This window comes from Eurypyga helias, unplaced genomic scaffold, assembly GCF_000690775.1.
Source record: "Eurypyga helias isolate BGI_N326 unplaced genomic scaffold, ASM69077v1 scaffold44397, whole genome shotgun sequence".
NCBI classification, from domain to species: domain Eukaryota; kingdom Metazoa; phylum Chordata; class Aves; order Eurypygiformes; family Eurypygidae; genus Eurypyga; species Eurypyga helias.
In genome coordinates, this window is record NW_010264448.1 from 471 (window position 1) to 14,485 (window position 14,015).

The following is a 14,015-nucleotide window of genomic DNA, read 5'->3' on the forward strand; positions in this document are numbered from 1 at the left end:
AATGTATCAAATACAACAAACATAAGTTTCAGTCTGTTCTTAAAATATGAAGGTTTTAATTCAATCCTGTAGTTCAAATGAAGTTCAGAACAAATGTCTTACTCAGCATGGGCGAGGATATTTTCAACAGTTGTGAAACTTATGTATTGAAGTATAGAGTAGAATTAATGAGGTTCATTGTGAAGTCACATATATTGCAGCAATTATAAAAATGTTCTTTCCATGATGTTGTAGGGGAACCTATGTTCCACTAAATAAGGTGTTTGCTTTTGACAATCTGCAACTAATAAGCTTCAAAAGGTCCTTAGAAATCAGTAAATTGTCCTTCTTGTGGATATTTGCCTGAGACCCCATAGGAATTTCAGAGGATTTCTTGTCTCTAGTAGAGCATAGATTATTTTTTTAACCATCTGCTTTAATGATTAATTCCTGTTCTTACTGGGATTTCCTGCACATTTGGAACAGCAATCTCTAAAGTATGTTTTAAACGTCTTTATTAGGTGATCCGAAACAGCAAAACAAATGTGCCTGAACTGGAGTTATTTCCTCGCTACCTGCTCTTCCTGCGACAGCAGCCTGCCACTCGAACGCAGCAGTCAAACATCTGGGTGAATATGGGTATGATGAGCCTGAGAATGTTTCCTCAGCATTTACCTAGAGGTAACTTAAGAATGCAGCAAGAATACAAGCGTGCAGTTTCTAAGAAAGCGAGACCTGCAGCTGTAGAAGCTTGCTGCCACTGTGCTTGTACACCAGCTAATCAACTGTAAGGCACAATCAGCATTTGGTAAAGATTTAAAGGCTTTCCTCCTATCTTCTCTTGAAATGAAGAGGCATGAGGGAGCATTTTCAGTCAAGTCGGGGAAGTTGCGTAGTTACTGCAAATAGATGGGTGAGCTGTAAGTGAGAAATGAGCACTGCGTGAACTAGACGGCCAAGAAGGGCAGATTCGATTAATCCTGGTGGTAGTTAATTTTGAGCCATAGGTGCATGTGTCTGTGTGTTGGGATGGGTGTGTGTATCTGACAGTACAGTGGTATAAGAAATTAATTCATTGTTCAGCCAGCTGGTTCTGAGTTACTTGGGCAGCTACACTTTAGTGCCCCAAATTATTTACAACCCTTTAGGCAGGGATTGAATTAACGGAATGTGAAGACTGTTACTTGCTACAGTTTGGAAAGACAGTTCAGCAGAAAGTGTAAACATCAACTGAAATATATGTGCTGTAATTGTGGTGGTAATGCTCACCAAAAGATGGTACAGTAACAGGCTCTAAGAATAATCTTTAGATTGCAGCTTCACATTTCAGCTGAAAAGCACTGCAGGATTTGTGTTCAGTTGGTTTGCACAATTGCATACTTGCCTTGCACCATAGGTTGGAAAAAATACCTGATGTTCGCATGCATGGGCGTTTGGGTACACACATAGGCATCCACCTGCGTCCAGAAATGGGCCTACCTGACTACTGAAAATTAAATCCTTTAGCCTTGCTAGTGTTAGCCTGTGTTTAAAAACCTCATGCAGATGCTCAGTTTTTCACTGCTTTGTAGAATCTCAAACACAACGTGTAGCTAGTCGCTGCCTGCTTGATGAAGTTCTGCTACAGAAACTGCCTGCTACCCAAATTCATCTTTCCTACTTGACCTCATAAAATGGAAACTGCTTTGTTTGGACATCCTAAAATGCCTAAATTCAAATAAAAAGAATCTTCTGATATGCCAAATTTGATCTTGATTTGGAACTGTTTTGCTCTGCACTAATTTATTTGTCCAATCAGTTATTAATCTTTTTGAGTTTTCATATATGCTTTCTTGCTGTAATCTTACAACTAATCCTCTGATCCCTAATCTCAGAAAATGCTTTTTTGTTTTCTTTTAAAAATAGTACTTTGCTTGGTACACTGAAGCAAAACTGATGCTTTGCTGACTTATAAGATGATTACAGTATAGTTTTACTCTCTTGTCAAATTGCATGTAATACTGCATCTTTTCATATGGTACTATTTATTTTATTTTAATCTTTTGACAGTGAAAGTAGAACAGGGTCACTTCTCTGGTTACTTAAGGAATGCAGTTGCCCAGCTGGGTTTGGCTGTATAATAAAAGCTTTTCATTAATAAGTTACAGACTTGTCTGTTGGAGGAGTGGGAAACTTTCTAGTTTAAGCTCAGAGAAGCTCAAAAAAATAAAACATGTAAAGTTGGTCTCACCTTTTCTGAAAATGTTTTATTTAAAGATGAGTTCATATTATAGAAGAGAGCAACAATCTCAGCTGATGGAATTAATTTGTTTTGCAAACGTGAGATTGTTGAGAAATTCTGGTAAAAATCCTAGGCATCTTCACAGAATGTGTTTTGGGGAATTTAGTTATTAAGAATACTTTATTGTGAAAATGCCAGGCTGATCATCTTCACAGATCAGCATGCATCTCCATAGAAGAGATGAAGCGAAGTCATGCTACTGCCAAGAACTTTCAGTCTGATTTTGACCTTGTTTTTCACTTATAAGATTCTCCCAAAAAGAAAATTCTCATGAAATTTTGAAGTCCTTTGTTTTGAAGAATTACTATTGTCTCTGTCTTTAAGAGGGAAAAAATAATAGTCCAGTCATAGGGGAGCAGGTTTTAGGTAGGTTTTGGTAAGAAGGGAGGTAAATTTATCCTCTTTGTGATCCCAAGTTTGTTGACTCAGAGGGTTAGGAACAACGAGCTTTCAATCTAACTCATTATTTTATCCATAAACAAAGGCAGTGGAACTGTGTACTACTTTGTCACAGAAGGTACTCATGGTATATATAGAGCATAAGTTGTCCTTGGTGGGATTTCAGTTGGCCTGTGGGTATACATGTTATCTTTTACCCTGTTCTTTATGACTGTGAATCCAGGGAATGTACCTTCACCGAATGCTCCTTTAAAAAGAGTATTGGCTTACACTGGCTGCTTCAGTCGGATGCAGACAATTAAAGAGATACATGAATATCTCTCCCAGAGGCTACGTATCAAAGAAGAAGATATGCGTCTCTGGTTATACAACAGTGAGGTAATGTTGGTCTTTTTTCTTGTGTGGGGTTTTCTTTGGGTTTTTTTAATCAGCTATTGGATACTGTATGTCTTAGTATTTTCTAGAAACTGCTAAATACACATGCACAGGGGAAAAAAAAAGTGGACGTTAGTTTCCTTTGCAACTAACTGCCCAGGTGGGAAAACTCTTGCCTCGCATTTTCTAGAGTTTTTTGTGCATTCCAAGTAGTGAAATTTAGGTTTTGGTGTTTATGACCTAGAAAACCTATCTTCTGTTTTCGTAGTAGCCTGATAAACATTAAAATACCCTGTGATGTATTTAAAAATTGGCAACTGGTTGACCTTCTAAAAGGCTTGATAGGAAGTTCCATAGAAACTGTTTTAAATGAAAATAAAAATAAATTCTTTGATTGACATGCGTGATGCTGTAGGCTGCTGCTGGTGCAGCAGGCAGCAGCTATGCAGGATTTTTTTCAAATGTGTACGTAAACAAATCACAGTGGACAACCAGAATGCATTTCTCCAAATCATAAAGTGCATGTAACTCTCACATTCTAAAGAAATACCACAAAAAATTTAAGCACTGAACTAGATGCTTCTGGAGATCAGTGAACTACTGTATTTAATTAACATGGGTAGGAAACCAGTCCTCTTATTTTTGTGAAGAAAGTGTTAAAACAGTATTAACTTCATTGCTTCATAATTAAAATATCCCCAGAGAATTTTAAATCCAGAGGTAATAACTATATGAATTATTTTTTTCTGCAGAACTATCTTACTTTGCTGGATGATGAAGATCACAGACTGGAATATCTTAAAATCCAAGATGAGCAGCATTTAGTAATAGAAGGTATAAAAAAGGACTATAATTGATTTACACACTAAAACCAAATTGTTTTATATGAGTGTATATATATGGTTAATAAACTGCATGTAGTACCCATTTCTGTAATTGCCCAATCTACACAAATAAATAGGCCTACTGTGCAAATATTTTATTTTTGGAAATGTTTTGAGTAGGAAGAGCATGTGTAAATAGGTTTCTCTCCATATATGCATATGTACTGAAAGCAATACAGGACGAAATACCACAACTTTAAATAATCTACTGTCCCTACAGCAGTAATAACTGAAATACTGGAGATTTAACAAATGTGGTATGAGTCATTGGAGGCTTTCTTATTATCTGATTTTTCTTTCATTAATTTTGCAAGAGTTCAGGTTATGATATTTGCATGAACACATTCGCAGCACAAAAGGTGAAGAAAACTGCATGTTTCAGTTCATGTCAGCTTAATTTCTAAGATTTTCATTACAAGCTACTTTTATTTTCACCTCTGGAGTGAACCTAATGATTTTGGACTTGACTGCTTGACTTGACTTTCATGGTGAAATGAATATCTCAACCTGTCTTGTTTCGATTTACGGCCGTTGTGTCTCATCTTCCTGCCGTGTGCTACTACTCTACGTGGCGCTGTCAGTCACAGATAAATGCAGCCTTTGTCAGAGGGAGGTGTACGGATCAGCTGAGTTTGCCACTAGTTTGATCTTTTTGGGCTTATTTTTTAACAGAAGCGGACGTACTTAATGCACTCCAGTGTTGTCCTTACATCACAGAGGCTGTGTGGAAACCTGGGTCTTGTGTTCTTTCTGACAAAGTTTCCTGTAGCGTAGCTTTATGTTGCACCTCAGGCTGGTGTGCTGGATGGAGTCACCCTTTCTGCCACTGTGCTCAGCTCATACCTAATCAATTTAAAACAGGCAGAGCAGCTGATGCAGTTTGCTGCATATCTGCATTAATCACTAGACACAAGAGAAGAAATGGGAGTTTATAGGTAGAGAGAGGGAATAGGAACTGCACGTTCCCACATCAGGTGAAACGGAATCCCGCGGCCGTACTTCAATAACCAAACTAGAATTAAACCAACACTGCCACCAAAAGAAGCAGTCTGTCCTTCCTCTCTGTATCATGCCACCTGCCTTACCTATGGCCAACTACTTGACACCTATCCGATGAGCTGGCTGTGAGCAGTGATCCTGTGAGAAGTATCTCCCTTTTCCTCTTTGCAGCTGGCTCAGTTCCTTAAGGCAGGTGGCTCTAAGGCTCCTGTCACCATGAGACAGAGATTTACTGAGGGTTCCTCCAGAGGGGTGCTGGTAAAGCTAGTTTAGGAAAGCTTGCATTTGTTTGTCCCCCTTTGCTTGAAACACATATCATTTGTCCCTATTTTGAAATACACTTGAATCTTGTTGGTTCATAACGACAAAAAACGTTGGTGATCGATTGCTCACAAAATGAACAGATTTGTTCAAATCTGAGGGATCCTTATTAAGTATTGAAAAAATTTTGTTAAATAGAAGTTGTTAACCAGCAGGAGAGAAACCTCAAGACTGCTTTCTAAAGATGTTACTGGCATGGTTGGAATGATGCCAGGATTAGAATGATTTCCAATAATGGTAATCAGAAGCATTGAAATGAAAACTAGCAAAATAATAACTAAAAATAAGCAAATTTCTAATCTCAGTTAAATGTTACAGGATTTTAATTAAACCTCTTCAGCTGTATAAACTCCCTGGAGTAAGTAACAGTTTTTAAATACCATATCTCTTTCTAGTTCGAAACAAAGACATGAGCTGGCCAGAAGAGATGTCTTTCATAGCGAACAGCAGTAAAATTGACAGACATAAAGGTGAGTGTTTCAGCACAGTAATTGAATTATGATGAGCTGGAAAATCTTAAGAGGCTGTATTATGTTGAAACACTTTAATAGAAGTGCTCTTAACATGGGAAAGGGTTTTCTTATGCTTGTGCTGCTTTGCTTGTTCTTTCTGTTTTATTAGCTTAGATGCTGGAAATGTGGGAGGGCTGGATGTATAGGTAAATAAAATTGTAGGTGATCAGATGCCACAGTAGCAAATGGCACATAGTGAATTCTGGATTTTGTGTTTATTATCTTGGATTGTTTTAAGGTGAGGAATGGTTGAGATTTTCACGTATTAACTTAGAAATGTCAGTACCCTGATTATTTACCTGAAAATAGTTTGTATGGGTTGTACTAATGTCCGAGGTGGATCAGATCCAACAAAATACCTCAATTTCTGCTAACTTGGGTAGAGTTGAGGGAGCAGATGTTTTGAACAGGCTGGTCCTCTGTTGCATCTGTACTGGCTGTAGTCTCATAATTTGGAGCAGGTTAGATTGAATTGGTCACTGTGAAAAGGTCACATTCTTAATTTATTGATAGACCATTCTGAGTTTTTCCCATCTGCTGAATTGGTGTAATTGTTTTCTTTTCCTCAGTTCCTACTGAAAAGGGTGCTACTGGATTAAGCAATCTGGGTAACACATGTTTCATGAACTCCAGTATCCAGTGTGTCAGTAATACGCAACCTCTAACACGGTATTTCATCTCAGGAAGACATCTTTATGAACTTAACAGGTAATTTTCTGTTTCAGGCCGTTGGCATTTTAGATGCTGTAACATTTCTTTAAAATGAGTTTCAGCTTTCAGCAAGTAGACAGTATGAGGAAATCCTTTTAAGTTCAGTGTCATGAACTGTCAGCCATACAGCAGACAGAAGATTAGATACATGAAAGTACAACCTCTCTTGTTTCTGAGAGAGTTAAACCAGTTCAGCAAGAAGCCTTTGCACTTCCTTGTTTATCCCCATGCTTGAACTTTGTTTAAATTTTAGTATGGTGTTAATTACCTTGATTTCTAGGACAAATCCAATAGGAATGAAAGGACACATGGCCAAGTGCTATGGGGATTTGGTTCAGGAGTTGTGGAGTGGCACTCAGAAGAATATAGCACCATTAAAGCTGCGGGTGAGTCTGTGATGTGCATTACTTATGGGTAGAAGGCAATTTCTTTGGAGAGCAGAAACCTTTTAATGTGCTTTTTCCTGACCTTACCTGTATTGTAATGGTTCTGGGAGTCAAACCACATTTTCCCTGGAGAAAGGGAAGGAAACCTGTGCCTGTATTTCTTGTGTTTGAAGTTGGCTGTGAAGCCAGCAGCCATATCCTGGGCAGTCAGTCATCACTTACATTACTCCAAACTGGTTATGCAATTTGTTTTCTTGCCTGTAAGGAATACAGGGGAGGTGTTCAGGAAGGGGCCGTGCAGAGGCAAGGTGCACATCTGGAGGAGGCCAGGGTTCGTCACTCCTCATGCTCAGGACTTGAGCAGCTTTCTGTGGAATATAGTCACTGTTTGGTGGTTGTAAGGTCAAAGGAGTTACCTGGTATGAATCAGAGGTTGTGGTATAAGATGTGGCTTTTGTAGCCCTTGTAAGGGACAAAAACTACACGTTGGCCTGTGAACGGTCATTTGTTCTGAAAGAATTGGCAGTTACCTTTAACTGCTGGCAATTGAATTTGTGCTTGTTGACATCATGTAGTCTACAATATTTTGATTAATTGTTACAATTTTTGTTACATGATGTTAAATAACTTTCTGGATTTATTTATAGTGGACAATAGCAAAATATGCACCAAGATTTAATGGCTTTCAACAGCAAGACTCGCAGGAGCTTCTGGCTTTTCTTTTGGATGGTCTTCATGAGGATTTGAACAGAGTTCATGATAAGCCATATGTGGAACTGAAAGACAGCGATGGTCGGCCAGACTGGGAAGTAGCGGCAGAGGTATGGGTTAAAATTTTGGGGTTTGGGGGTTGGTTATTTGATAGTTTTGGGGATTTTTCCTTATAGTACTAAGCTTCTAAGTTGTTGGTGAGACTGTGTAATATTCTTTCAGTGTACTTTCTTTTGGAACTTGTTAGATCTGTGGTTTAAGGAGGCAGTTTCACTTTTGAGCTGAAAATGAATTTTAATTATAATAAAGGTATAAAGATGATACTTCACAATCATTTTGAACAACTCCTCAAAATTACAGTGTCAAGATTTTTTAAGATGCCTGATGATCCTTTCAGAAGTACTTTAAGTGCTGTCATACTTTGATTACTGTGTTAATTGAAATAACTTTTCTTTACTCATGTTGAAATTAAATACTTCCTATTTATTAGAAATTGATAAACAAGTTCCATGGAAATTATATGACACTTCATTGGCCAATGAAACTTTGGAGGTCTGCCAGCATATCCTCCTTCCTGTCGTTCAAACAAGTAGTCTTCAGTTCCTAACTTTATATTCTTTTTTTATACTTCATTTTAGGCCTGGGAAAACCACCTGAGAAGAAACAGATCCATTGTTGTAGATCTATTTCATGGGCAGCTGAAGTCACAAGTAAAATGCAAAACTTGTGGACATATAAGTGTTAGATTTGACCCTTTTAATTTTTTATCCTTGCCTTTGCCGATGGATAGCTATATGCACCTCGAAATTACAGGTGAGTAGTATTGTTTATCTCCCTATAAACTCGTCAGTGGTAAAATAAAAATTGTATACATAGAACAGATTTTCAACAGCTATAGAACATCCAAATTTTGTTTGTGTTAGCACTTACGTTTGAAAATGCCATAAGCATTTTAATATAATGCAGTACAAGAACTTGAATTGGAATGAAACTAAAGCCTTTAAAAACAGCATGGGTGGCCCATTTTCAGTCTTGACTAAAGGATGTAATACACAAAAATGTAAAATGGAGATTTTAAGAGTTTTCTTTTTGTACACTGAAAATTTATGTTGTGGAGGTTGTCCTAAATCTGCCTGTGGCAAAAAGAAGGGCTGAGAGGAGTGTACAAATTTGAAAATACTTTATGGGTCATGAACGATGCTATGAAGAACCCATGTGTTGTTGGAAAATAGGCAAAAGGACAGATGATAAAAAGTAAAACATACTTTGAAATAATTTCCTACTGCCTGTACAGTACAGGAGCTTCTGGCATTTGTCTGCAGACCTTGAAAACTGCCTGATAAGAAAGAAATAATCATATTAAAACTTTCCTGGTTTGCTGACCAGTGTGTCTCTTTTCCCCTTTGAAGTAATTAAACTAGATGGTACTACTCCTGTTCGATACGGCCTGAGGTTGAACATGGATGAAAAGTATACAGGTTTGAAAAAACAGTTAAGTGAACTCTGTGGGTTAAAACCAGAACAGATTCTGCTTGCAGAAGTGCATAGCTCCAATATAAAGGTAAGAAGAAAAGAGAATTAGTCATTGCTGCAAGATACTTTTGATATTTTTGTTTGTTATTTGTGTACATCAACATCCTTCTTCATTCTTTTTGACACTAAGCTTTGCTTACAAGAACTATGGAATAATTTTAACTAAATGTGTGATTAAAAACTCAGTTTCTCTCTCTATATGGACTCTTACTTTGTTCTTAAACCATAATTTGGCTTGCTTTAAATAGGTTTAAAATCAAAGTAAACTGAACCAAAATAAACCACTTGTAAACAAAATTGATAGTGATGTAGAAGCTTGCAGAAGTTTAATTGAATTGATTGCCAATGATATTTTTAGGTAAAAAAAGGATAAGATCATCTTGAGGTAATAAAACTCAAGTTAGAGTGCTGTAATGAGTTTCAACACTGGCAAGATGTTGGGGGAATAAGTAATGACTGGCTTAGTTCTCTACAGTGTGCATGTATATGTGGGTATACATAACTTTCTTGCTGTGATTGAATTAGGATTAAAACTGCTTGGCACTAGGTGCTTTCAGACTGATTAGAGAACCATTGATATCTCTCAGGTCTTGTTGCAGCCATCTGCAAAGGGGTGTGCTTGTTGGCTCCCTTTTTTCCTTCTAGAAAGGTGTAAGAAAGATAGGAGGGGAATGATGAGCTGATAGATGCACTGTTTCAAAAGAACAAAACATGTTTGGAGTTACAGGTACAAGTACATACATGTCTGACTAATTTTCCTTTTTTTACTGAAGAACTTTCCCCAGGACAACCAGAAAGTCCGGTTATCAGTAAGTGGGTTTCTGTGTGCGTTTGAAATACCAATTCCAGGATCCCCTACATCAGCATCAAGTCCTGTGCAGACAGGTAAGAGAAAACGTCATTTTTTTCCTGTTCACTTAAAATGCAAAGTGCTTATGTACTGGAGAAATTCAGAAGAAAAGCTTATTACTGTCTAATAAGTAAACAATGAGGATTAAAGACAGGTAAGTCAGAGTGCTGATCCAGAGAGAAGCTGTGTGCAGCCTCAGTATCAACTGATGGCCTGATCCTTTTTTAGGATCGTACCCAGGATTGCAGTCTGATGATTGCTACATGCTTATTTTAATTAAAGACACAAGAAACAAGCAAAAAAATTTATTACTTGCAGTTTGGCTCTAAGGCAGGACATAAAAAATTGAAAGTAGACTGTTCAGTTTTGGTTTTGTGGTTTCATATATGGGTTGTAAACACCTCTGTTATTCTTTGCTCTTGTGTGCTCTGATTTTGCGAAGTTGTGGGCAAATAAAAAGTTAGATATTGGTCTTAAGGATAGTAGATGATGTGTAATGAAATGCATTGAACAGAATGGAAAGAATAAAGATCTTGTATCAGTTCTGGTTCTGTAGATAACGGAGAATGTCATTGTCCATCTGCAGATGTCTCAACGGGGCCATCAGCTAACGGAGCACCCAACATAATGATGAATGGGGACCTTCCTAAACCAACCCTAATTCCAAACGGAATGCCAAATACTGTAGTGCCATGCGGAACAGAGCGTAACCTTGCCAACTGGACTCTCAACGGTCATGTGCCCTTGCTTTCTGATAGTCCATGTACAGGGTATATAATTGCAGTCCACAGAAAAATGGTTAGTAGATACTGCATTTGTTATAAATGTTCTTGTGACATGCTGAGGAGAAGTCAGTGAGGATTTTTTTAATGTCCAAATGATAAACTAATCTTTAGTTCGTAAGAAGAGTGAGCATGAATACATTTCCCTCTTAAGTGAATGCCAGGTTCTACAGAAACACAACTCCTGCAAATTCAAATCATGATGTCTAATGTTGGTGTCTTTCTCTTTCCTTAGTTCTGGCATGCTTCCCAGCTCTTTAATGCTGAGATGCATACTTGGACATTTGCTGACTCCCTGAGTAAACGTTTCAGATTCTTTGAGCAGAAAAAAAAATCTAATTAGAGGACTACTAGAAATGCATTTCTTTCCCATTACGTGGAAAAGCCTTATTTCTTATATGGAAACAGTGAAGAGTCACAGAGTGGTAGGGGCTGGAAGGGACCTCTAGAGATCACCTAGTCCAACCCCTCCCGCCAGAGCAGGATCCCCTAGAGTAGATCACAAGATACAGAGTACGTTCCTGGGTCATGCTGTTAACATGAACTACTCTTTGCAAAAGCATCTGTAGTTAGGTTGAACTGCAAATTACAAAGCTGCATGACTGAACACCTCAAATAGCCACGCGTTCTGCGCGCACGGTGCCCAGACTTCAGAGTGTGTTGATGTTTAGAGCCTCATAGGTGTGGGCCGGGAGACCATTTAACACCCTGCTTTACTGTGTGTTTGTATGAGACTGTTTTGCTTTATTCTCTCAAGTAGTGGCCACTAATCACTGTTGTCACTGTTACTTTGATTCAAATTTTGCAGAATCTCGTAGGTGATTGGTATAATGCTTTTGAGCCATTACAAGCTGCTAGTTATAAAGCTTAGAAACCAGTAAAAGCTGTTTGTGGAAGATATTCCAGGAATCCATGCTTGTCAAAAATCTTATCAATGGGAAGGGTTAATTGTATAAAACTTAGTCAAGGTGGTAGCTGTTTGCTGTGCAGTGTCATTAAGTTGATGTGTTAAAACTGTCTTATAATTGGGAGATCACAGGATCTTTTAGGTTGTAAAAGACCTTTAAGGTCATCAAGTCCAACCATTAACCCAAGACTACTCATACCGCTGCTAAACCGTGTCCCTGGGCATCTTGTCTGCATGTCTCTTAAATCCCTCCAGGAACTGCGGATAGATGTAACATGAAGGTTTGTTTGTCTGCTTGGACTAAGTTGTGTACAAGGCTGTAGTGTCTCCTTTAGATGTAAAGGTTTTCTTTCTCTGGCAAACATAAGCTTGCCTAGTGTAGAGGTCATGTGGGGACAGGTATTAGCATCATGAGGTGCATGTCTGCATTACACTATTGCCACTTGGTGGGAAAAGAAAGAAATATGCATCATATCAAATCTAAAATATTGTACGTGGTTGAAATACAGATTTATGTTGATGTGGTCTAGTGCCTAAACAGCATGCCATAATATCATACAATACAAAAAGGTTTCCATGCTGTTTCAAGTCAGTGATCAAAATGGACGGTATTTAATACTGGGAAAAAATGCTGGAGTACTTTTAATAGAACTAATGGTTTATTTTAATCAGCAGAGCCTGAAATAAGTAACAAGGTCAGCATCCTAGTAATTTCGGTAATGTGAGTTAATGCATACTTATGAGTCATTCTTCTATTTCACATATGCAGATGCGGACAGAATTATATTTTCTTTCATCTCAGAAGAATCGTCCTAGTCTCTTTGGAATGCCCCTAATTGTTCCTTGTACAGTTCATACACGGAAAAAAGACCTGTATGATGCAGTGTGGATTCAGGTTTCCAGGCTTGCTAGCCCTCTCCCGCCTCAGGAAGCTAGCAATCATGCACAAGACTGGTGAGTTTGGCTCAGTCTTTGGCTTGAATTATGTAATACGGTGGGGTAGAGTGGCTTAGGAGATTTAAAACTCTTCATCTATATCAGATTTGATTTATAATACCTCTGTTTAATGAACATATGGCTTTTAATGTATAATTAAGCTTTAAATGTCAACAACTTTAGGAGCAATTGTGTGTGCATTTACCCCAGATGCTTGCTGCCTGCAGATTCCATAGTCGGTTGTTTTTGTAAGAAGTCATTTTGGAGTTCTGCAGTTTAATACTGGCAATAATTAAAAATAACTTCTAACCCTTTTGAAAGTAGTTCAATGTAGTATACCTTCCAGCTGCACTTAAACATCGGCTTTACACAAATTGCTTGGTTTGTTCTCATCCAGTGACCGATACTTCATATCTGACAAATTTAGGCAAGGTAAAGGCCAGTCTTGTTTTTAATAGCCTAATCTAATCAAAATTACAATTTTGGGGGTGGGTGTTGGTGGTTATTTTTTAAAGCAGACGTAGGAAGCATGGTGAAAGAAGGTCATTGGCAGTCTGAACGAGTGCTCGTGTTTCATGTTGCGTTCTTTTCTGTTTCAGTGATGATAGCATGGGATATCAGTATCCATTCACCCTCAGGGTAGTTCAGAAGGATGGAAATTCTTGTGCTTGGTGTCCATGGTACAGGTAAATTGTCCTTTTTAGATTTAAGGAAGGAGATTACTCCAGCAGAGATGTAACTTATGGTACTGGGGCTTTGGTACGTTTCAGACTTCAGAGGTTAATACCAAACCGTAAGAATCTAGAATCCAGTGTAACCGAAACCCTCATGTGGCAGACTTTCACTGTAGAACAGCTTTTGTGACTTGGAGAGCTAAAAGCTCTGCTGACACAGGAACTTTAAATCAGGAGACAGACATGGGGTTACCAAAGGCCTCTTAACCCCTTAAAATATTCTGTGTGCATACATGTGGGGGTTTCCTATGAAACCAAACTTGCAGATGTAAATCATCTACCCTTGCTAGTTCCTGTGCCATTTGAAGAGTGAGAAGTAAAATGGGCAGTAAGAAATTTTCCCTGGAAGCACGCTTGGAATTTTCCCTAAACAAAGAAATGCTAACGAAAATTCCATACCCTTGCTGGAAGGCATTCACACCATACACTCATTTAAAGAAAACATTTCTTACAGCTAGGTGAGTAAAGTGCATGTTGTAAAATACTTGTGGAGACGAAGCATTGTAGGTTTTGATGTCACAGCCAGGCTTGGTCAGAAATAAAACGCTGGTAGGTGGTTAAGCTCACCCAACTGCTTCAATTTCTCATCTCTCAGAGTTTACTATTAAAATACCAAACTGACACTGATGATTGTTTTACACAAATGCCTCTCTTCTACACTGAAGACGAAGCCTGGAACTTTGGGGCTGCATATGTTGCTGTCGTGGTTTAACTC

General features: G+C 38.2%; 1 protein-coding gene across 1 annotated transcript; it reads left to right on the plus strand.

The window, feature by feature from the left end:
- Positions 1-500: 500 nt before the first annotated feature.
- LOC104503992 (ubiquitin carboxyl-terminal hydrolase 32) lies at positions 501-13,256 on the plus strand (the record flags this gene model as incomplete). The annotated part of the gene is made up of 13 exons (XM_010156390.1): positions 501-618; positions 2,883-3,037; positions 3,787-3,868; positions 5,634-5,708; positions 6,320-6,458; positions 6,742-6,847; positions 7,495-7,668; positions 8,197-8,371; positions 8,968-9,119; positions 9,865-9,976; positions 10,528-10,739; positions 12,400-12,584; positions 13,166-13,256. Coding segments are annotated over 13 exons (1,776 nt in total), but the record flags the coding sequence as incomplete, so codon positions are not given.
- Between the last annotated feature and the right edge of the window lie 759 nt (positions 13,257-14,015).